The 23400-nt window shown below is 50.2% G+C and overlaps 1 protein-coding gene across 6 annotated transcripts in view; it reads left to right on the top strand.

The window, feature by feature from the left end:
• The window catches only part of ARHGAP17 (Rho GTPase activating protein 17), a 96775-nt gene that overhangs the window by 68422 nt on the left and 4953 nt on the right, over positions 1 to 23400 (top strand). For 2 of the 6 annotated variants that reach the window (XR_009864744.1, XM_062180674.1), the window contains exons 11-20: positions 1312 to 1423; positions 1684 to 1765; positions 3406 to 3486; positions 6053 to 6166; positions 10753 to 10844; positions 12293 to 12452; positions 14089 to 14322; positions 16270 to 16439; positions 20621 to 21241; positions 22399 to 22446. Coding sequence is in view for 4 of the 6 variants with exons in the window: in XM_062180674.1 (XP_062036658.1) it covers positions 1312 to 1423; positions 1684 to 1765; positions 3406 to 3486; positions 6053 to 6166; positions 10753 to 10844; positions 12293 to 12452; positions 14089 to 14322; positions 16270 to 16439; positions 20621 to 21241; positions 22399 to 22445 (1713 nt within the window). In the remaining 2 variants the exon portion in view is untranslated. The remainder of the gene's footprint in view (positions 1 to 1311; positions 1424 to 1683; positions 1766 to 3405; positions 3487 to 6052; positions 6167 to 10752; positions 10845 to 12292; positions 12453 to 14088; positions 14323 to 16269; positions 16440 to 20620; positions 21242 to 22398; positions 22447 to 23400) is intronic. The other 4 variants (XM_062180673.1, XM_062180675.1, XR_009864745.1 and 1 more) reach the window with 3 other exon arrangements.

Here is a 23400-nt window from a genome sequence, read left to right as displayed (position 1 = left end):
CCCTGCATTTTAAATGGAGACCCGAATGTTGCATCTGTCAGTCTATAAAGGAATCGGGGGGTTCTCAGAACAGCATTTGCCTTTCCTGCTGCCAGAGGTCCAGACTGACTCCCTTTTGTTCTGGTTGTTTCCTTTGAAACTGCTTGTGGCTTGCGGCAGTGGATTTCATCACGCACCCGTGGACCAGCAATGCCGGGAGCTTTAGTCTCAGAAGCAGGCATCTTACATTTGTGTACTACTGAGCGAGAAGGGAGCATTTACAGACTTGGTTTTTTTGGGAGGATTTTTACCAAAAACAAATGCCAAGGAACCGATCAGGGACATTGTCCTTACTTTTCTTGTATAGGTAGGAAGTCAGCAGGCAGGGGGGGTTCTTGCTGGAATCAAAATATGAGTATATTTTTCTTTTTAAAGTTTTTTGTTTATTTGAAAGGCAGAGGGAAAGAGAGAACTTCCATCCACTGGTTCACTCCCTAAATGCCCACCACAGTTAGAGCTGAGCCAGGCTGAAGCTAGGAGCCTGGAACTCGATCACTGTCTTGCACCTGGGTGGCAAGGACCCAGCTACGTGAGCCATCACCTTCTGCCTCCCCTGGGTGCACATTAGCAGGAAGTTGGAATTGGGAGCAGATTCAGGACTTGAACCCAGGTACTGCAGTACGGGATGCAGGCATCCGAAGTGGTGTCCTAACCACTGGGCCATATACCTGTCCCAATTAAAAAAAAAAAAAATCCTAAAGAAAAATCTGTGGTAGTCAATCTTATGAAAACATAAACCTTCCAGAAGTAAAAAGAAAACAATAATTAGATTTCCAATAGGCCTACGAGAGGTAACATTGATTAAAAGTGGACTACCAGGACAGGCATTTGGCTTCGTTGTTAAAACACCCATGTCCCTTACCAGAGTGCCCTGGTGTGATGCATGCCTCCAGCTTCTGACTCCAACTCCGTGCTAATGTAGAGCCTGAAAGGCAGTGTAGAGTAGAGGGGTTCCTGCCACCCACATGGGAGACCTGCATTGAATTCCCAGCTCCTAGCTGTGGCCTGGCCGTTGCAAGCGTTTGGAGAGTGAACAAACCTATGGGAGCACTTTCCGTCTCCCTATCAATATAAAAAATGTTTAAATAATCTTTTGGAAACACGGACTCCTCTCAGCCTGTCACTGTGGGTGTGTGCTCAGTGCTCTTCATCCCTCCTGCTGGCCCTGTGACATTCCTGCTGTCACAGACACGGAGGTGTGCTGAGGTCAGGGTGAGGCTGGGGGTCCCTGCCAACTTGGGCTTGATGCTAATGGCCTTTTCTTGTCTTTAGGGCCTTTTCCGAATTGGGGCTGGGGCCTCCAAGTTAAAGAAACTGAAAGCTGCTTTAGACTGTTCGACTTCTCACCTGGATGAATTCTATTCGGACCCCCATGCTGTAGCAGGTGAGCTCCAAGGAGTACCTGCAAATTGAGTCGCCCTCAAAGTCCCCCCAAATCCAGATCCACCTGGAGAAGTGATATGTCAGAAGATGGCCTACAGGCTAATTGTATTTTCTATTGCTCTCGATGTATTTTTGCGATTTTCTGAGTGTTTCACTCTCTAGTTGCTGCTGTCAATCATGACTTCTTCAGTGTACCTTGAACGATTGTACTTGAGATCACTCAATTTGCAAAATGGTCAAAGAGAGTATCAATGATTTCAGGTGCTTTGAAGTCCTATTTGCGCGAATTGCCGGAACCTTTGATGACTTTTAATCTGTATGAAGAGTGGACGCAAGTTGCAAGGTAAGTTCACAGTGAAAGGAAACGAGGTCATTGTACCCCATATCTAAGACATTTTGGTTTTGGGGATCATAAAATAGCATTCAAGTAGCACACTTGTTAAATAATATGTGCCCCTGTCCTTATTTGTATTTAGAGTGAGTGAAAATATTGATTTCCAGTAATGTAGAAAAGTCACTATTTATGCACTGATCTGAATTCATGATCGATCTGGTTGAAGACAGAGTGGTGCCCCCATCAGTGGGCTGGACCAAGAGCCTGTAACTGATGACAAGTGTCCTCCTGACCGGGGACAGTGTGCCTGCAGAGCAGCTGGCGTGGTGGGGACATCGTCAGTAGTGCTAGTTGATGTGTACTGAGCACTTATTATGTGCTAAGTACTGCGCTAACCTTCATCCTCAGTAGCTCCCGTAACCCTTACTTAATACAATAAATAGCAGGTGTTCTTGTGCTCATTTGACAGATAAGGAAGCTGAGGCTTGGCAAGGAACAGGGCCAGGCTTGTGGCAAGTACTTGGCAGGGCTGGAGGTCAGAGCCCTTTGCCTCCACCCACAGCTGTGGTCTCTGTAGAAGCAGTTGGCTTTAAACAGGGCATTCTTGTTTAAAAAGTGGTCGAGGCTTCTCTTCGGCCAGCCAGCCTCCTTGTTGCCTTTTCCTCGTAGTTCTGACTCATTTCCTCCCTGAGGTGCCTAACGCCTCGCCCCTAAGGGAAGAGGAACTTAGCTAACTTCCGCTCCCATCCCTCCCCATGTGAGGACCCTAGATAGGCTGCCGTGAGCCACCAGTGGTCTGTTCTCACCGGTGACTGTGGTGGGGCATGTGTCCATCCCAGGTGTTTGCCTTTGAGCTTTTCTCTGTAACTGTGGAATGAGTTGCTTTGTCATGGTAGGTGGTAAAGTTTTTAAGTCAAACACAAGTTCTTGGCCATCATTGTATCCCGGGAACCCAGTGTGGGGCCCAGCCTGCTGTCTTTACTGATGTTTATGGGACTGAATTAAATGGAACCCAACAGTCTGTGTCAGGGAGAGGAGAACCATGGGATTTCTTTCCATGGGTAGCTTCCTTCGCGCGTAACCTTAACTCCTCTCTGCTCTGAACTTGGAAGAGAAGGTGTCTGGTGTAGTGATTGCTCAGTTGAGCAGTGTCGCCATGGGCCTCCATCCCAGTGACTCATCGTTGGCCCCTAGAATAAAATGACGTTGGGCCTCTGTCTGCAGCTTTGCCAGACAGCTCAGTTCTGGAGGACGTTTCAAGTCCAAAGCCGTGTCTTGCCGTCAGCGCCCAGCGCTCTGCCTCTAGTGGGCTGTCGGCTCTGCTGCCTCCCTTTTCTGTGTCTGCGAGTTCATGTGCCTACGTGGCGCAGTCCAAGAGCTCCTGAGCCTACTGCGTCGCAGGAACAGGCCTCTTCATCTGAAACCTCTGAGCTGCCTTGAGAGCAAGGCAGGGCTCCCGGGTGCCTGGCTGCACGTGGGAGAGGGGGATCCGGACTCTCTGGAACCAGACGGCTACGCGTGCATTCTGTAGACAGAATTCACTGCACGTGTTGTCTCTGCGTGGCTCACTGTTCTTACCGCCAGTCAACGCAGGTGCAACTGATATGTGTTCTGCTGTGTGGTTATGCATAAAACATGTTTGTTCTCAGCGTGCAGGATCAAGACAAAAAGCTTCAAGATTTGTGGAGAACGTGTCAGAAGTTACCACCACAAAATTTTGTCAACTTTAGGTATGTATGATTGGCATTCTGTCAATTAAGCAACCAAGTTCAGTGACTGTGGGGGGAAGAAATATTTAATCCCCAACTGAGACGCCACCTAAACCTGGCACATGAAAAACGCTTCGGAGAGGAACTTGGGGCAGCCGAGCCTGGGATTTGATGTTGTTGTGATGCACCTGAGGCATCCGTGTCATGTCTGGGCTAAGTACATAGGATGTCTTAACTATTTCTTACCACTGCAGCTATCAGCAAAATAATTATCTTGAGAAGTTTGGGTGACTCTGTTAGGTTTGGAATCTAAGCTGTCTGCTGTGTAAAAGACAAAATTAGGCCGGCGCTGTGGCTTAACAGGCTAATCCTCCACCTTGCGGCGCCAGCACACCGGGTTCTAGTCCTGGTTTGAGCACTGGATTCTATCCCGGTTGCCCCTCTTCCAAGCCAGCTCTCTGCTGTGGCCCGGGAAGGCAATGGAGGATGGCCCAAGTGCTTGGGCCCTGCACCCCATGGGAGACCAGAAGCACCTGGCTCCTGGCTTCGGATCAGCGAGATGCGCCGGCCGCAGCGGCCATTGGAGGGTGAACCAACGGCAAAAAGGAAGACCTTTCTCTCTGTCTCTCTCACTATCCACTCTGCCTGTCAAAAAAAAAAAAAAAAAAAGACAAAATTAACAGTTGCACATTCTGTAATATCTTTCATAGGGGTTAACATAATTTATTTTAAATAGGTCATGAACATTTTACTACATTCAATCATAAAGAAGATTATGTGGGCCGGTGCTGTGGCTCAATAGGCTAATCCTCTGCCTTGCGGCGCCGGCACACCGGGTTCTAGTCCCAGTCGGGGCGCCAGATTCTGTCCCGGTTGCCCCTCTTCCAGGCCAGCTCTCTGCTGTGGCCCAGGAGTGAAGTGGAGGATGGCCCAAGTGCTTGGGCCCTGTACCCCATGGGAGACCAGGAGAAGCACCTGGCTCCTGCCTTTGGATCAGCGCGGTGCGCCGGCTGTGGCGGCCATTGGAGGGTGAACCAACGGCAAAGGAAGACCTTTCTCTCTGTCTCTCTTCTCTCACTGTCCACTCTGCCTGTCAAAAAATAAAAAAAAAATTTAAAAAAAAAGATTATGTGTTACTTTAGGGCAAGTGGGGAGGAGGTACCTTTTTTTCTGCCAAGGGCCATTTGGATATTTGTAGCATCATCCATGGGCCATCCAAAATAATCAACTTAAAAATCAGCCTGCTAGAGATTTACTAAATTTGAAGTCCCACCTGTGGTTGCATTGTGAGGGTCAGACCAAATGACTCTGGGCTTCACACAGCCCACGGCCAAGATTCTCTTCACCCCTGCTTTATGGAAGAATTATACTCCTGGCCAGCACCACGGCTCACTAGGCTAATCCTCCACCTGCAGCGCTGGCACCCCGGGTTCTAGTCCTGGTTGGGGCGCCGGTTCTGTTCCGGTTGCTCCTCTTCCAGTCCAGCTCTCTGCTGTGGCCCAGGAGTGCAGTGGAGGATGGCCCAGGTCCTTCAGCCCTACACCCGCATGGGAGACCAGGAGGAAGCACCTGGCTCCTGGTTTCGGATCGGCACAGTGCACCGGCCATAGCAGCCACTTGGGGGGTGAACCAACAGAAAAAGGAAGACCTTTCTCTCTGTCTCTCTCTCTCTAACTCTGCCTGTCAAAAAAATAAATAATTATACTCCTAAGAAAATTGACTATGGGACAGACTTCTAGAACCCTTTCTCTGTTCTCCCTTTGATTTAAAATGTAGGTTTGAGTATATGTAGCGAAAAGGGAGAGGTCATTTACAACCAAAAACAACATTCTAAGAGGACGTGGTCAGAGGCCACAAATACTTTGCAGGTGATGCACTGGGATGTTATTTGACCTTCAAGTCTCAGGCTGATCACTAAGCATATATCCCATTTTAATGCCTAAAATATCAACCTTGCCTTATGAATAGGTTGCAGTTTATAATAAACACACTTAGTTTAGAATCTCAGATGTGGTGGAAACTGAAGTATAATTTCTAGTGTTTTTGTAAGTTTTTACTTTTATGCTGTTGTACTTAAATAAGGGATCTTCAGCAAGTTTTTGGAACATACGTATTACGAAAAAATACACTTGGATTTCGGATTTTCTGTGTACCGAAATAAATTAATAATGCCATTTGCCATGTGCTTTTTTTAAGTACCCTTGTATGAAAGAATATATGTGGTAAATTGGATATTCTCATAATACAGCATCAATCATGTTCAAGTACAGGCTTCTTTAAGCCATATACCTGTACTTTTTTTTTTTTTTTACTATGTTTATATTTAAAAAATATCTTGAGCCCACTAGTCATCTGCTTTTGCAGGTGCATTAGCAGGTAGCCGGATTGGAAGTGGAGCAGCCGGGACTTGAACCAGCGCCCATATGGGATGCTGGTGCCACAGGCGGCTGCTTAACAAACTGCTCTGCCACACACCGGCCCCCAGCTTCTGATTTAGTGCAGCTGACCCCTGGGCAACTGGGCAGGAAGAACATTCTTACAGGTGTTCTAGACGGGATGCTCTTGCCTATTCTCTTTTGTTTCACAGGTATTTAATCAAGTTCCTTGCAAAGCTTGCTCAGACCAGTGACGTTAATAAAATGACTCCCAGCAACATCGCCATCGTGTTAGGCCCCAACTTGTTATGGGCCAAGAATGAAGGGTAAGTAATCTCTCCCCATACCCCATAGCTGTAATTTCTTCTTCCCGTCATACGAGATGAACAGAAGTATAACTTGAGATACACAGTCTGCTTCAAGATGCACCTCGAGGTGTGGCAGAGTTGATTTTTCCATTCAGCCAGCGTTGTTGGAAAGCAGCTGTGAGGTCACACAAAGTCCTGCGAGACATCATCCCAGTCTTCAAAGAGCCCAGCGCTTGGGCCTTCCAGCACCTCCATGGCTACAGCGCTGTCACTGACGACACACATCTGGGCATGTGTGTCTGCAGCAGCAGCGAGGAGAACCTTTACCTGGGCCCTCCAGGGTCTCTGGCTGGGCCTGGAAATTACATTGACATAATACAGATGGGTAGGAGAGAAGTGTATACAGGCTTTTATATGTACATAGGAACTCCCATGGGAAAATGAAAACCTAAAGGGGAAATTAGAGCTAAGCACTTAGAGAATAAACAAGAGGACTCCAAAAAGCTTGTGGAAAAATGGAATTAAAAGATATTTATTTGAGTGCAAAAATTTTTTTTAAATCCATGCATGATGACTTTTTCCTAATATGCACTTTCCATGAATGTTTTGAAGATCCCTCAAATCTGTAGACTTCAACATTTCTACACTAAAGCAAGGTGCTTTTTTAAAATTTATTTTCCTTTTATTTGGAAGGCAGAAGGACTGAGAGACAAAAAGAGATTCTTCATCCACTGGTTTACTCCTGCAATGCCCACAATAGCCAGGGCCAAGCAGTGCCAAAGCCAGGAGCCCAGAGCTCAGTCCAAGTCTCCCACGGAGGTGGCAGGGATCTAAATACCTGAGCCATCCCTTGCCGCCTCCCAGGGTGCACAGTAGTGGGAAGCTGGATTGGAAGTGGAGCTGGGACTCGAGCCCAGAACTCTCATATGGACATGGGTATCCCAACTACTGTGCGAAACACCCGCCCCTAAACTTATCTTAGAATTCCATTTTCTCACAAGCTTTTTGAAATACCTTCATACTAAGTTGGACCAAAAGTAGTAAATCATAAAAATGTGAGAAAGCAAAAAGGGGCTTGGCCTGGGGCAGGTAACGAGAAGATAAGGGTCAGCTCGCCAGGGCTTGTCTTCAGATGCCCTCTTGGTGTTACAGTCTGTTCCCCACACGAGGAGGGCATCTTTCACCGGGGAGTGTATCTCTTGCTTTCAGGAAGAAGAGGGCGATCAGGGTGCCCTTCTTGTATCTGCTGTCTCTCATGTGTCTTTAGCACAGTCTGCTCACAAAAGGGGCACACTGTCCTGTTCTGCCATCCTTCTGTATCAGGCGCTATGAGGTGTGATGACAACACAGAAGAAGGACAGAATCCAGGCTGACAAGCTCAGGGAAAGCTCTGGTTAGGGAATGGCACTTGAGCTGTGCTTTGATGACTTGAAGACAGGGAACCCAGGTCGTGGCTGGGCAGGCTGAGCCAGGTCACGAGGGGCCTCGCGTGTCCTCCTGAAGTGTCTGGAGCTCACTTTCCAAGGCATGAGGATGCTGTCAGGATTCCAAAGCAGAAGGTGGCCTTTTTTTTCTTTTTTTTTTAAGATTTATTTATTTATTTGAAAATCAGAGTTATGCAGAGAGAGAGGTCTTCCATCCGCTGGTTCACTCCCCAGATGGCTACAATGGACTGATCCAAAGCCAAGAGCCAGGAGCTTCTTCCAGGTCTGCCATGTGGGTGCAGGAACCCAAGGACTTGAGTCATCTTCCACTACTTTCCCAGGCCATGGCAGAGAGCTGGCTTGGAAGTGGAGTATCCAGGACTTGAAGCGGTGCCCCTGTGGGATGCTGGCACTACCAGCAACTTTACCCATTATGCCATAGCGCCAGACCCATGGTGGTCTTGACTAAATTGCATCTAGAGGGAGTTTAGTTGGTGCTGAGAAGTGTAGGGTGAAGAAAGGAAAAGGGTCAGGGAGATGAGCCAGAAAGCTTCTGGGAGGTCGCCACGGTGCCGGGGGCGCGATGATGAGCTCGCGTAGTCCTCACAGACAGCCTGGGGAGTGGGCGCTGCTGCCCTCCTTTTGCAGGTGGGGATGCTCAGTCATGGGACAAGAGATTTGCACAGCAGGGAAGTGGTAGAGCCCAGTGTCCGGAGCCATCACGCTCCGCCTGCCTCCTGCTGCTCAACTTCGTAGAGTCAAGAACCATTCACGTTTCTGTTAAAAGTGCAGTGACTTCTGTGAATCAGAGTCTTTCTGTCACCGCTCACCATTCATGTGTCTAGTTTTGTCTCAGAAAGTATAAAATGATCGCCGGCGCCGCGGCTCAACAGGCTAATCCTCCGCCTTGCGGCGCCGGCACACCGGGTTCTGTCCCGGTTGCCCCTCTTCCAGGCCAGCTCTCTGCTGTGGCCCGGGGAGGCAGTGGAGGATGGCCCAAGTGCTTGGGCCCTGCACTCGCATGGGAGACCAGGATAAGCACCTGGATCCTGGCTTCGGATCAGTGCGGTGCGCCGGCCACAGCGGCCATTGGAGGGTGAACCAGCGGCAAAAAGGAAGACCTTTCTCTCTCTGTCTCTCTCTCACTGTCCACTCTGCCTGTCAAAAAAAAAAAAAAATCTAAAAAGACCAGTATCATAAAGCCAAATTAAAGTAGGTGTACAAAGTTAATTATATAGATTGTATCTTATAGCAAATAAACCCAGGCACATCGAAGAGGTAAACATAAAATGTGATGGCATACAAGTGGTACAGGTGGCAGATAAAATATTTGCTAGCTTTTGGTTTGAAGCAGAGTTTTCTAAGCATAAAAAGAGTGCAAAAAGCAATACATTTAAAATTAACTTTATAAAAGCTAAATGGTTGTCTGTCGGAAAGCACCTTAGACAAGAGGCAGTTCACAAATGATGAAGGCGTTCCCCCAGAAATGTCCAGAATACACGAAATGCATAAGAAATCTCTTTAAAGAAAAAAAAAATCCTTGGAAAAAAATATGACTGGACTTTCTCCCCAGGCCAGCAGGGCTGTAAGGTGCAAAAACCAATCAGAATCCACCTGGGATGGAAGGGGGAAGGCTGAATCGCAGCCAGAGCTTGTGTTTTATGCTGGATTTGAAAGGAGCTAGAACTTCTGTGTGACTGGAAGATGGGGCGCAGGTGTTCTGATGGGAGAAGTGGTCAGAGTGGAGTATGAGAGAAGGGACAGGTTGAGGCGGTCGGATGTGAGGGCAAAGCTCCATAGCAATCGGGTGTCCTCAGTTGTAAGATAGGCCTCAGAGCAGGTTGTTGATGGGGGAAAGAACCTGAAGCATGGCAGGCGCTCCGTAAATGTCGGGCCTTTTGCAGGTCGTTGGCTTCTGTGGTGTCCTCACTACCACCTGGAAAGTGAGCCTTGACAGCAGGGATGGTGACTGTTTGAGAGGCAGAGGCACAGAGAGAGAGAGAGAGAGAGAGAGAGAGAGAGAGAAGAAGACTTCCATCTGCTGGTTCACTCTCCAGATGGCTGCAATGGCCAGAGCTATGGCAATCTGATACCTGGGGCTTCTTCTGGATCTCTCACACAGGTGCAGGGGCCCAAGGAATCGGGCCATCTTTTATTGCTTTCCCAGGCCATAGCAGAGAGCTGGATCAGACATAGAGCAGCTGGGTCTCGAACCAGCGTCCATATGGGATGCCAGCACTGCAGGTGGCAGCTTTACCTTATGTGTCACAGCGCCAGCTCCACTTCTGTCTTACTGTCTTCCTTTTGAGACCTGGCATGAGGCATTTTGAATCTCTGGGCAGTCATCTTGGCACCAGTCCGTATGTGTGATGACCATAAGTATAGACGTGGGGCTTCAGGTGTTGTGTTCCTTTTTTTTTTTTTTTTTTTTTTTTTGGCAGGCAGAGTGGACAGTGAGAGAGAGAGACAGAGAGAAAGGTCTTCCTTTTGGCATTGGTTCACCCTCCAATGGCCGCTGCGGCCAGCGCGCTGTGGCCGGCACACCGTGCTGATCTGAAGGCAGGAGCCAGGTGCTTCTCCTGGTCTCCCATGCGGGTGCAGGGCCCAAGCACCTGGGCCATCCTCCACTGCCTTCCTGGGTCACAGCAGAGAGCTGGCCTGGAAGAGGGGCAGCCGGGACAGAATCCAGCGCCCCGACCGGGACTAGAACCCGGTGTGCCGGCACCGCAAGGAGGAGGATTAGTCTGTTGAGCCGCGGCGCCGGCCTGGTGTTGTGTTCTAATACGGGGCATGCTCTAGCAGTGCACCCTCCTGGGGAAAAACTGGTTTTTGATCTTCAGTCTTGGGCAGTGCCTACCACATGTACAGCTGTTCCAGTGGGAAAATGCAACCCTTCTTCTGAACCAGCTTAAAACCAGCATTTTGAACACACCATCATTGCCCGCCGTGCCTGCTCACGGCTGCATGCAGACGGTAGCGGTTATCAATATGGACGGACTAAGGAGCAACAGGGAGTTGGGTAATTTTTCTTCTGGATGATCACTGCTACACTCATAGGCCAGAACCTGCTGGATTTATTTTTTTTTAATCTGTATTTAGTTGTGTTACCCTTTAAAAATAGCTCAGTTGTCCCGACAACCTACGGGGGAAGCATTTTAATTTTGTGACCTTCCTGTGCAGGACGCTCGCCGAAATGGCAGCGGCCACATCCGTGCACGTGGTCGCGGTGATCGAGCCCATCATTCAGCACGCCGACTGGTTCTTCCCTGAAGGTAACGCCGGAGCATTATGATAACTCTCTGAAAAGTCTTTTTAGAGGAGAAACTAGGTTGGTAAACCTTTCACAGTTACTGAATTGATCGTGCTATTTCCGACTTCTTTCCAAACGTTCTCTTGCATTCATATTTGGACATACTGGTAACCCTATCACGTTGCACTTCACTTAGCTTCACTAAAACACATTCAGCCAGTGTATATTGAACACCCACTGGGTGCTGTACTGCTGGGGAGACGTGCTGCTTTCCCTGGAGAAGGGAGCGACGTGCACAGATAAATTAGCCCACATGGCAAGTGAGGAGGACAGGTATGGCAAATTGAGGCACCAGGTGTTCAGCACATTCGGGCACTGGGATTGCTTTGTGTGGGAGCCAGCATCGAGTATGCACGAGTATTCCACTTGGAAGAGAGCCTTCCATTTCTCTAGCCAGGTAGGTAGATGTGTGCAGAGCTGTAAGATAAAGCAGAGAGGTTGACTGGGGCGTTTCCGAAGGCCTGAGTTGGCTCTGTCAGAGAATTAACATCTCACCCTATAGGTGACAGATTTTCAAGCCAGGGTTGATGTAGTCCTGGGGTCCCAAGAGGTTCTCCTGTGGCTTCTTTTGGGGGTTCTGAGGGAGCAAATATTGGGAGTCTGGAGCTCCCAGCCCTACTCCCAGCTGCCAGGTGCAGTGAGGGGCAAGCTCCCTGCTTGGGGCTGTGCTGTCGCCCGGCCATCAGACTCCGTCCTCACTCCTGCAGGTTGCCCAGCAGAGACGTGATGGGTGAGTGCTTGTTCGCATTCCACCCAAGACTCCCTCGAGGCGGGGATTCCCGTGTGCTCTGTAGGTAGTGTGCCCTTGACCGTGCCTTGTAGTTCTACTTGATGGCGAGGCGTAGCTGTCTCTCACTGTGTGAGTGATTCGAGTGAGTAATCTGTGCTCATTGTCCTCTTCTGTTTTATGTGAATGAGGACAGACACAGAATGAGACAGATCTTCTGAATGCTGGTTCACTCCACAAATGCCTACAACAGCTAGGACTGAGCCAGGCCAAAGCCAGGAGCCTGGAACTCATTCCAGCTCTCCCACGTGGGTGTCAGAGACTCAGCTACTTGAACCATCGCCAGCTACCTCCCTGGTGCACATTAGAGAGGAGCTGGAATTGGAAGCAGAGCTGGGACTCAAACCCAGGCACTCTGATTTTTCCCATGATTTTTTTTTTAAACGATGAAAGAGAAAGCAGATGAGTTGTGTAACGCATATTCCGAATCGTGCCACTTCCCCTATCTCTGGTTCTCATACTTTACTTCCCACTGGCTTGAGAAATCATTCTTAAGATGCGAGCACCTGCAGCTACTACTTCCAGACTGAAGGAGGAGCTCCTGTTCCAGTGGGGGTGTCTTAGAGCTCCCTTGACCCCCCTTGCTCCGGGGCTCATGCGTTTGTTTATTTGTCTTTTTCTAGAGGTGGAGTTTAATGTATCAGAAGCATTCGTACCTCTTGCCACCCCGAATTCTAATCATCACTCATCCCACACTGGAAACGACTCTGACTCAGGGACCCTGGAAAGGAAGCGGCCTGCCAGCATGGCGGTGATGGAAGGAGACTTGGTGAAGAAGGAAAGGTGTGTTGAGAGCTGGTCACTTCCAAACCAGCAGTAGATTCCATGTGGGAGAATCGTTAGACCTGCAGTATCTCGTATCGGCACAGTGAGCTTGTGATTCGAGAGTGGCCCCTGTGCATCTGTGACTGGAAGAACCCACGCAGTTTTCATGTTGTAGGTCATTCTGAGCCTTAGCCTGACTATAGAGTAAAACAGGTAGCTTGTCAGTTAACATGTGAGCTTAACTTGGTGGTCTCTGGGCAGCCCCACAGTGGAACAGCATCATACACACGCTACAAATCCACCCAACAAGAGAGGAAGGAAAAATAACTAAATAGCGTGGACTTGTGTCTGGGACGAATGTGAGAACAGCTCACCTCTCTCCGTGAGTTGTGTGATTTGACATTGGGTGGGCTATTTCTGTGCGACTTGGCTTCACAGTCAAGCCAGCCACTGAATTTGATGTTCTGGCGAAGCCTCAGTATTTGCCAGTTCTGGAAGGAAAGGGTGGTTGGGCCGAGTGAGAAGCAGTATTTCCCTATATGCTTCATGGGAAATTTGTGGGACTCTTCTGAGGGTAATTAAAATTGTGAGTTTCTGGCCTTCAGCTGCCAGCCTTCCCAGTGTGTATGATGCAATGCCGCTGTATTCACCCGTAATGCAAAGAGCTAAGAGGCCTTTCAGGAGGAGCGCGCTTTCCTTGCTTATATGTGACAATATTGCTGCAAACAGTTTCACAAACTGAACAATACGCTCTTGTTTTTTTCTTAATCAGCAAGTCCTACAGCAGGATGTTTGTTTGGTTTTGCTTTGTGTGGGGTTTTTATGCTCAGCAAAGGGAAATGCTTTACTTTGCCGTTCTGCGCTCTGAAACCTACATTATTCTGTACAGAAGTTTTGCTCATCCGAGCCCTTCCTCACACACGTCAGTAGTGTTTCCTAAAGACGGATGCCACCCGTAACAAAATAACTTTCACAGACTTTAGGTTGTAAAGTGCAGCGTTCTGAGTCCAGTGAGCTTGTGACACACACTTGTCAGCCACTCGCCTGGGTGGCAGCCCGCCCAGTAAGCACGAGCCCAGGGGCCATGGAAACTTTCAAGCCCAAGGGCTTCAAAACGTGAGTTTTCAAGTTCAGATACCAAGGGCTTCTGGGAGAAGCGAGTCTGCCTTCCGTGCTGTTCTCCAGACACCAGGCCCTTCCCAAAGCAGCTGCCTTCCAGGCCTATGCATCTTTGCCATGCGTTGTTTCACATGCAGCTACGGAAGCTTGCACAGCGCATCCTAGCGTCATGACCTCCCACGGCCACCAGGTGGCCTCCTGGACTCAGCCTCCACCGCACTCCCCGAGCACAGTTTTGAGATGGAATTCCGTAGTGTAGAAATAAACACCTTAGCATCCTGCACTCAGGACAAGGCCTGCCTGTTTGCTCTCAGCTGCTTTTGCCCGGGACGTTGTCCAGCGCTGCATGTGTTGGCTTGGCTCAGATTTGCAGCCAAGTTGAGTTGCCGGCCTCAGTGATAGGGGTGACCTTGATCTGCATGCCGGGCAGCTTGGGTGGCCGTCCCACGTGTGGTTGGAACACGTGTGGACCGATGGGCTTCTGTCTCCGTGGTCGGCTCGCATGGTGTGTTGACTGTTTCTTCTCTCTGTGTAGCTTTGGTGTGAAGCTTATGGACTTCCAGGCCCACCGGCGGGGTGGCACTCTAAATAGAAAGCACATGTCCCCCGCTTTCCAGCCGCCACTCCCACCCACAGATGGCAGCACCTTGGCTCCAGCGGGCCCAGAGCCCCCTCCCCAGGGCTCTAGGGCTGAAAGCAGCTCAGGGGGTGGGGCTGTCCCCTCCTCTGCGGGCACATTGGAGCAGGGGCTGAGCCCGGGCGACAGCAGGTAAGGAGGCCAACTTCTGCTGGGAGTGGAGGCTGGGGGCCCCGGGGCTCTTGGCACGTGGTCCCCTTTGGGTCTGGCATCCACGCCCAAAGAACCACTGTAGCGTGGAGTGAACCAGATTTGCGTTCACTCCTCCAGTTGGCAAAGGACGGAAAAAGGACTGCGAATCGCTTGCTTCCTTTTCTGTTTAAAAAAAAAAAAAAAAAAAACAGCACTTGTGTACATTCTTTGCCATGCTGCTTTGGTGCTGGAAGCCAACAGGTGTCTAACAGAATGATAAACTTTGTTTCCTTGTCTGATGTGTAACTGTCAGTGCTACCATTTGCTTCTTGTCATCCATTGTGCTAACTAGTCAGCATTCCAGTGTAGCAGCTTGTCAGGTAATAATATTCCCAGCATTCGTTGTTTTATTTAATCAGACATCTACGGAGTAACTGAAACGTGCCAGGCATCATGCAGGCACAGGAGGTGACTGTGACTTCCCACACCCCTTGGGTCTTTCAGTTCTGTATGGAAATTGACACATAAGTAAAAGTTAGAAAACACAGTGGTTATTTTTTCTTAAAAAGGCTTATTAGGTTGCTTAACCACTTGAAAAGCCACCAAGAGTGGGCCCAGATGTATAGCAACTCTACAAGAAGGTGCCTTCGAACCTGAGATCTTTATTTAATCTGTGTTCTTTCAGTTCCCCACGCTGCCCTGAGCAGATGGCCCCCAGAGGCCACTGCAGGTGGTATCTGTCCTGGATCAAACCAGCAGCTGCTGCAGAAGAGCTCTGCTGTGTGTGCTGCAGTTTCCTTGTCATTTGCTTTGTTTTGGCCACCTGCAAAGCACTAAGTGTATTTGAAATAAAATGTGAAGGGTCTCGAACAAGTTCATGGAAAATGTGCATTATGAAAAACATATGCTTGGGTTTCAACTTTTTTTTTTGCACCAAAATAACCATCTTTTAACTCTTTTTCCATGAACTTTCGGAAATCCCCTTATAAAAGTATGTGAAACCAGGCTGGCCTGTTTACCCATCCATTTTTTTCCTGGGTGCAGAGATGCATGTGCCTGGGCAGATTCCTTGCAGTGGCTGAGGGAGAGCCCACAGGGTGTGAATTTGCTTGTGTTCGGTCACCACTGGCCTCTGAATGCCTTGTGCGTTCCCAATCCCTTCTTTACTCCCGGAAAGCGGGGAAGCTCACGTTTTGCTTAAGAAACATTAAGGCTTTACGGCTTACAACTTCGTAGGGCGTCATACACTCACCATAGCCTCCTCGTTGGTTTGTCAGTGACTGCTCTTCCACACATGTATTCATCTTGGTTTGAATTTTTTGTTTGTTTGTCTGAGAAAAAGAATTTACGCAGATTCCTAGAGCCTCACTTGCCCCTGACACTGTTTGCTTCATCAAGGTCACTCCCCCTCGTTATTTAAAACAGCAAATAGTCCTCACTGCAGGCACATGGGGGGATGTCCGCCATCAGTTTGCTCGCTGGTTTTCTATTCTGCGAATGTTTTTGTGCACATTTCACTAACGGTTCTGCTCTCTGCCCTGCCACCTACCACCCGATTGGGACTTTGAATCGTTTACTGTGGTGTACGTGTCAAAATTCTGAAGACCTTTATTTATTTTTTATTCTTTTGTTTTGCTATTGCCCAACTTAAGTACAAGCAGGGTAGAGGTGGCAGTTCCTTGTTGGCTGCTTTGACAGGGTGTCTATGACAGCTGAGGACAGAGTTCCTGGGGCCCGTCTGAGGCAACCAGCCTCATAAAGTCCGGAGACCTCTGTGGCACCACGTGCGTGACCCGTTAGCTTTCCAGACTCAGCGAGAGCTATTGGAAATGTCCCACTCTGTGCCTGGTGACGGGCAAACTCGGCTGGAATCTTGGGTTTGCTAATAGGTTTTAGCCTTCCTGGCTGGCAGTGTTTGACGTCTAACTTGACTTTTATTCCCCTTAGTCCTCCCAAACCCAAGGACCCTGCACCTGCAGCTGTGCCTGCACCAGCGAGAAACAGCGGCCCGATGACCACTGGCCAGAGCCAGGCCCAGGCAGCTGCCGGCTCCCACCAGCTCTCGGTGGGCCCCGCGCACAGTGCGGCGGGCCCCAGCCCTCACACGCTGCGCCGAGGTCAGTACTGCCTTTACGCTGCCCTGCAGCGGGTACAAGGATTTGCACAGATCTCCGTGTCTGTCACAAAATGCAATGGGGACAGTCAGTCGCTGAAGGGGAAAACCTTGAAAGAAAAAGATGGCTGAATCAAGAGCAGAGACGCAGACCTGTAAGAACATGGTTTCCCTTAGGAGCGGCAAAGCTTCACAGACAATTCTCTCTACAGAAGTGCGCCTCGCTTGGCAGGAACCACCACAGCCTCTGTACTGCCAGGTCTTGAGGGCTGCGGAGCCACTGTCCCCTCTGAACTGAGGTCAGGGCTATCTGGGTCCTGCTTAGCAGTATCTGAACTGCTCCTGCCTGTCTTCCCATTGGTCCTCTACCTGGCAACCCAGCCTCTCCCTGAGCTCAGCTCTTAGACTGCACCCCCTCTCTCATACTGTGCTCACTGTCCATGTCTATACTAAACTCACACCCTCCTTGGAGCTTCTGGGCTCGCTTTCTCTTCCAAGACATTTTGTCCTGTATCCTCATGAGGTCCTTTTTTGAACACACACACACACACATTTATTTGAAAGAATGACAGAAGGAGAAGGAGAAACAGACAGAGGGAGGACAGGGAGAAAGGGAGCAAGATTGATTTGCTGTATGCTGGCTCATTGCCCAAATGCCTGCAACAGCTGGACCAGGCCAAAGCTGGGAGCCAGGAGCTCCATCCAGGTCTCCCACATCGATGGCAGGAACCCACGTACTTGGACCCTCATTTTCTGCCTCCCAGGATACGCGTCTGCAGGAAGCTGGCGTCAGAAGCAGAGCCACGTTTTGAACCCAGGCACTGATACAGGATACTGGTGTCCCAAGCAGCATCGTAACCTGTGTCAAATGACCTCCCTGCCACTCTTGCTTTCCAAGCCTTTTTCTCCATCTGAAATTTTATTTTTTTTATTTATTTTTTATTTTTTATTTTTTTATTTTTGACAGGCAGAGTGGACAGTGAGAGAGAGATAGAGACAGAGAGAAAGGTCTTCCTTTTGCTGTTGGTTCACCCTCCAATGGCCGCCGCGGTAGGCACGCTGCGGCCGGCGCACCGCGCTGATCCGATGGCAGGAGCCAGGTGCTTCTCCTGGTCTCCCATGTGGGTGCAGGGCCCAAGGACTTGGGCCATCCTCCACTGCACTCCCTGGCCACAGCAGAGAGCTGGCCTGGAAGAGGGGCAACCGGGACAGGATTGATGCCCTGACCGGGACTAGAACCCGGTGTGCCGGGGCCACAAGGCGGAAGATTAGCCTGGTGAGCTGCGGCGCCGGCCTCCATCTGAAATTTTAAACTCTGCCTTTTAATGTATTGCCAGTCTCCCTAGGTAGTTCTCAGCGAGCTGGGCGCTTACCTGTCTCATGTACCACAGTTCCCAACCTGTACCATGCCTCGATACATTTTTGTGGGTCTGAGTGCCTCTTAGGTCTAGAAAGCTGGGGTGATTTTGCCCTCCGCTCTGGGACATTTGGTAATGCGTGGAGACATTTGGCTGTCACAGAAGGTATGTATGTGTGGGCCGTGGCTGCCCTAGGTACCTGATGGGAAGAGGCCAGGGATGCTGGGAAACACCCTACAACGCACAGGGCAGCCCCAGCAAAGGCACACCTGGACCCTCGGTGCAGGAGGGCTCAGACCGAGAAACCTCAGTGTAGAAAGAACCATGATTCAACAAAGACATGAATTCCACGTGAACCAGGGCCCCTGTCTTGCGCCTGACTTCATTTACCGGAGTGTGGACGACTCCTCTGCAGAGTGGCTTGTGCTTTTCGTTAGCTCCAGAAACAGTGAATTTGTTACAGCATGTGCCTTTTGCATGTAGTGAACGCATTTCTGAGTCCACATTCTTTTTATCATTTTCTCCATAGCCAAGACTGAGGAAATAGAACAAATAGTAGTTTTGTTGTTGCAAAACCTCTAGTCGCAGTGGTTGGGGTACAGACACCCTGACTCCTTAGAGAATAAAAAATTCCAAGGCCACACACGTAACCAAGGGTTTGATAAGGTTGCAGCGACTGCTTCCACACGGGCTCAGGGAGGTCAGTGCTCCGTAGCTGCTCTCACACAGAGGCCAGTTCAGAGAAGAGCACAGAGCCAGAGTGGCAGGTGCTGCGGGCAGGTCCATGTCTCCCTCCACAGCCCAGGCCTCCTGGTGGCTCCGCAAACCTGGTGGAACTAGGTTTTTTTTTTTTTTTTTTTTTTTTTCCTAAACAGAGCTTAGTTAGTTCTTCACTTGTTCACTGAACTTAGAACAATGCTGTAGCCCCCTAAAAATGTGTCCAGTGAGAATCTCCCTCAGCATAGAAGATGCTCACGCTCAGGCGTGCCTGAAAACTCGGTGTTTTTCTAAAAGGTGCTCCTGGCAGCCACAGTACAGGTGATATTACCAGGGTCCCATCCTCTGAAAGCCGGCTGCTGCTGGAGGGCAGGATCTTCTGAGTGCCGGGGTTCAGCGTCCTGGGCCGGCAGAGCCGACTTGGCTTTCGTCAATCCTGGGCCCTGAGCACGGGGAACCTAGCAGTGCAGGAGGGAGGAAGAGCTAAGAGGAGTCCAGGGAGTGCCCCTGGCGTGGCTGTGAGTCTCTGTCCTGCCGCGTGTTAGCTGTGTGTGTGGGCTTCTCGCGAAACACTCAGCCTCTCTGCCGTGGGGTGTGGACAGCAGTCCTGCCCTGCAGTGAGCCTGGAGACTCAGTCACGTGAGATAACACAGGAAGGGGGCCACCTGGCGCTGGTGTCAGGGCGTGGGCCCCGTGTCCTTCTTGCTTTCCTTTCCTTCTCCCTTTCTTGGGGAGCAGTAAGCTGCCAAGAGGATTTTTAAAATGCTGAACTCTCCTTTCTACCCTCCTGCTGGGAGCGGCTGGAGGCCTGGTTTCCAGGTCTGCCCTTGTCCATCCTCCTCTGCCCACTGCCAGGCTCCCAGCCCAGTCTCAGCTGGTTTAGGGAAGAGAGAAGTGTGGCTTGGCTCTCTGCAGAGTAGTCCTAAGGCAGCCAGGCAGCCTTTCTAGCTTTCCTTGTACTTTTATCTTGGATCTGTCTATTAACTCGGATGACTCTGGAATTGGAAGACTTTCTGAAACTTAAAAAAATAAAAAATAAAACAACCAAAACCCTGTAGGAGAAGATGGCCTGGGGCTGTGGCCTGTCAAGGTAGACCAGTCTGCTGGGCAGGGCTGTTTTTGCCTGTCTCCCTGTCACCCCAGGCTCTCAGGGAATCCGAGTGAGAGGGCACTGGGGCTGCTGGCAGGTTGGCTGCTGTTCTTGAGACTTCTAAATGAACTTTTAAAACGACAGGCCTGTAGAGGCCTCTGTATGTATAATGCATTTAGTTGTTGTTTTTAAGATTCATTTATTTATTTGAAAGGCAGAGAGAGAGAGAAGGAGAGAGAGAGGTTTTCCATCTGCTAGTTCACTCCCAAAATGGCTGCAACTGCCAGGGCTGGGCCAGGCCGAAGCCAGGAGCTTCTTCTGGGTCTCCCAAGTGGATACAGGGGCCCAGGGACTTGGGCCATCTTCTACTGCTTTCCCAGGCACATTAGCAGGGAGCCAGATCAGAAGTGGAACAGCTGGGACTTGAACCGGTGCCCATATGGGGTGCCAGTGCTGTAGGCGATGGCTTAACCTGCTATGCCACAGCACAGGCCTCTTTAGTTTTTTTAAATCAACCTTATTTTAGAGGAATTTTAAGCTCACAGAAAAGTTGCAAAGATGAAACATACAAGAGTTCCCATGCACCCCTCAGCCAGTTTCCCTGTTCTTGGCCTCTGACATCACTGTGCTGCATTTTTCCCAGCTCAGAAACCAACATGAGTACATTGCTGTTAACTTCAGACTTGGTTCAGATTTCCCACGGATGTCCGTTTTCTGTCCTGGAATCCCGTTCAGGGGAGTACTCGGCCTCTAGTCATCACATCTCCTTAGTCTGCTGTGTGCCAGTTCCTCTGTCTTCCCCTGTGTGTTCATGGCCCTGACAACCCGGAACAGTCTCTCGGTTTGCCTGATGATTACACCTGGACTGCAGGTTTTGGGGGGAAGAGACAGAGCGAGGTGCCCTTGCCCCCGTCGCACTGGGTGCGTGGCATCGACATGAGCTCGCCCTCCATCTCCCGGCTAAGGCAGCGTTGGCTGTCACTGTGCTCCTACTGAAAGGTCTTTTTCTCCTTTGTGCAGCTGTTAAAAAGCCAGCTCCAGCACCCCCGAAGCCAGGAAACCCACCCCCTGGCCATTCCGGGGGCCAGAGTTCTCCAGGAACATCTCAGCTTCCACCTAGCCTGTCCCCAAAGCCGTCCACCCGGAGTCCTTCTCCTCCCCCCCAGCACGCAGGCCAGGCTCCGGGCCAGCCCTCGGCCGCCGCCCAGCTCTCGGCACCCCGGAGGTACTCCAGCAGCCTGTCTCCGATCCAAGCTCCCAGTCACCCGCCGCCGCAGCCTCCGACGCAGGCCTCGCCGCTGGCGCACAGCAAGCCTGGTGGCCAGGGCCCTCCCAACCCCGTGGCGTTGCCCAGTGAGCATGGACTTGAGCAGCCGCCTCACACCCCGCCCCAGACACCAACGCCCCCCAGTACCCCGCCCCTGGCAAAACAGAATCCCAGCCTGCCGGCGTCTCAGACCCCGGCGGTGAGTCACCTTGAGACTGCACAGCCACACACTGGCACCCTGCCGAGACCGAGGCCGGTGCCAAAGCCGAGGAACCGGCCCAGCATGCCCCCGCCCCCTCACCCTCCCGGCCCCCACCCAGCCGGCGAAGGCGGCCTCAGCCACGCAGCACCGACAGCTTCCAGAGTAGTCACCGGTAAGTAGGCGCCGGGTCCCCTCTGCTCCCTCTGGGCTCCTGGGTGCTCGCTCTCACCTCGGCTTGGGCTCAGCAGGGTCAGCACACTGCCTTGGAGGCCAGATTGGGCCTGCCGCCGGCCTTCGTCGGGAAAGTGTGATTGGCTCTTGGCCAGGCATTTTTTACACGCTGGCCGTGGCTGCTTTTGTGCCAAAGCAGCCGAGTTGAGTAGCCGTGGCAGAGAGCAGGGGACCCGCAAAGCCTGAAGTTCATCCTGCGTGGCCCTGGGACTTTGCTGGCCCCTGCGTAGGTGTTTAGGACCCTCCCACATCTACATTTTCCTAGGTACGGTAATCTGAATCCAGGCGGAAGGTATAGGCATTGTGTAACACGAGCTTCAAATTCATTTCCTAGTGAATTCCTCGTTGAAATGTTTGTTTCCCTTCTAAGAATCAAAGTATTCTAGTAAGTGACAAATGAAGGTGTAACTTTAAAAAGTATGCTTTATGCCAGATTGGAAGCTGAGAACGGCGGTCTCAGGGCGAGATCCTACCGGAGGGGCTTGGCCAGGAAGAACCGCACTTGTCCCATCCCCAGGGAAACCTGCTCTGAGCGGTGGTGACTGTACAGCTGGGTTTGGGTGGCTACTGCTGATGGCGTGTTTTTTAAAGGCTGTCCAGAACATGACTATTTTGTTTACTTGTGATTTTTTAATCATTTCCATCCCAGATGCTCTAATTTACTAATCACGTAAAGATGGATAGTGGTTTGTGTTGTTTTTTTTTTTTTAAGTATTTTAAAAAGTATCAACTAGAAGCTTCGAATCATTTCTTTCAACAATCTATATACTTATTCTAAGTGAAGATACTTATAATCTTATACTAAGTGGAGACACTTTTGAGAGGAACCTGAGATACACCCCGGGCTCTCTAACCATCCTGAGTGACTTCTCAGCGGAAAAAACACCATGGAGACACCCCACTGGACATCCCCAAATGCTGAGGGGTAGCTGACTATTAAAAAAAATTTTGATAACTTTCCACCCCCCCAGGAATAGAATGCATAATTTACATGTGTTATGAATGGTTAATAACTTTTTTTTTCCTGATGATACCAGAGCATTTACTTTGAAAAGAACAAAACCACATTGGTCTGTTTACTTGTTTCTTTCCCAATAGATGCCCTTCCTAGTGCCCTCACAGGTGGGGAAGGTTTCCAGGACTAAGGTCTGTAACTCCCCCCAGGCAGCTTGTCCCATAGCTCCAAACGCTCCTGCTTAGCCGTGTTCCGCATCTGTGCTTGTAACCTTGTGCTCAGGAACAGCCAGGTGACCCCGCGCCGCGGCAGCCAGCAGCACGCACAGGTCCCTGTGGTCCTTGTCAGAGACAGCGGAGCTGCAGTGCTCCAGAGCCGAGAGGTAGATGTCAGTAGGTGGGGAGCCTGGTGTCCAGCGGCTCAGACAAGATATTGAGAATGTCTTCTTCCTTTTTGGGAAGCCTCTCCCAAGCACTGCTCTCTGCTCAGCACGATTTACCTGTCAGTGCTCGGGTGCTGCTGGCACAGAGAATTGTATCCCTCGTGTCTTGAGCTTTTAATTTTTAATTTTGGTCTCTTTAGTGCGAGTTAACCGCATGGAGCTTTTTAATTTGAGGTTTGAAATTCTCAGGACAGAAAAAAATAAATCTCCAAAGATCCTTTACGTTCCTTTGCATTCTAGCACACTTACATTTTTGCTTTCTTAAACCTTGTGAGCCTTTTAAAAGGGGCTGTGAGCTCACCTCAGTCTGCCTTTGGACCCACATTTGGGCAGCAAAGCTTTAACCGGCTGAGCTGAGCCCTAAGCCTTTCTATGGGCTACTTTGCCACGGCATTCACAGCTTTGGTCTGAGTAAGGTTTTCTTTTGATCCCAGAAGGGGAAGACCAGAGTGCAGCCTTTTTTTTTTTTTTTTCTTGATCTTTACTTATTGATTGTTTATTCGAAAAGCAGAGAGAAATAAAGAGATCAAGATCTCCTTTCTGCTGGCTCACTCCCCAAATGCCGTAGCAGGCAGGAGTAGGCCAGGCCAAAGCAAGAGCCTGGAACTCAGACCAAGTCTGCTGCCTCCAGGACGTGCGTTAGCGGGAAGCTGGATCAGAAGCAGAGCAGGCAGAGCTCAATCCCAGGCACTCCGATGTGGGA

Source organism: Lepus europaeus, chromosome 21 (genome assembly GCF_033115175.1).
Source record: "Lepus europaeus isolate LE1 chromosome 21, mLepTim1.pri, whole genome shotgun sequence".
NCBI lineage: Eukaryota > Metazoa > Chordata > Mammalia > Lagomorpha > Leporidae > Lepus > Lepus europaeus.
Note: the sequence above shows the minus strand (reverse complement) of the source record. Positions and strands in the feature narration are given on the sequence as shown.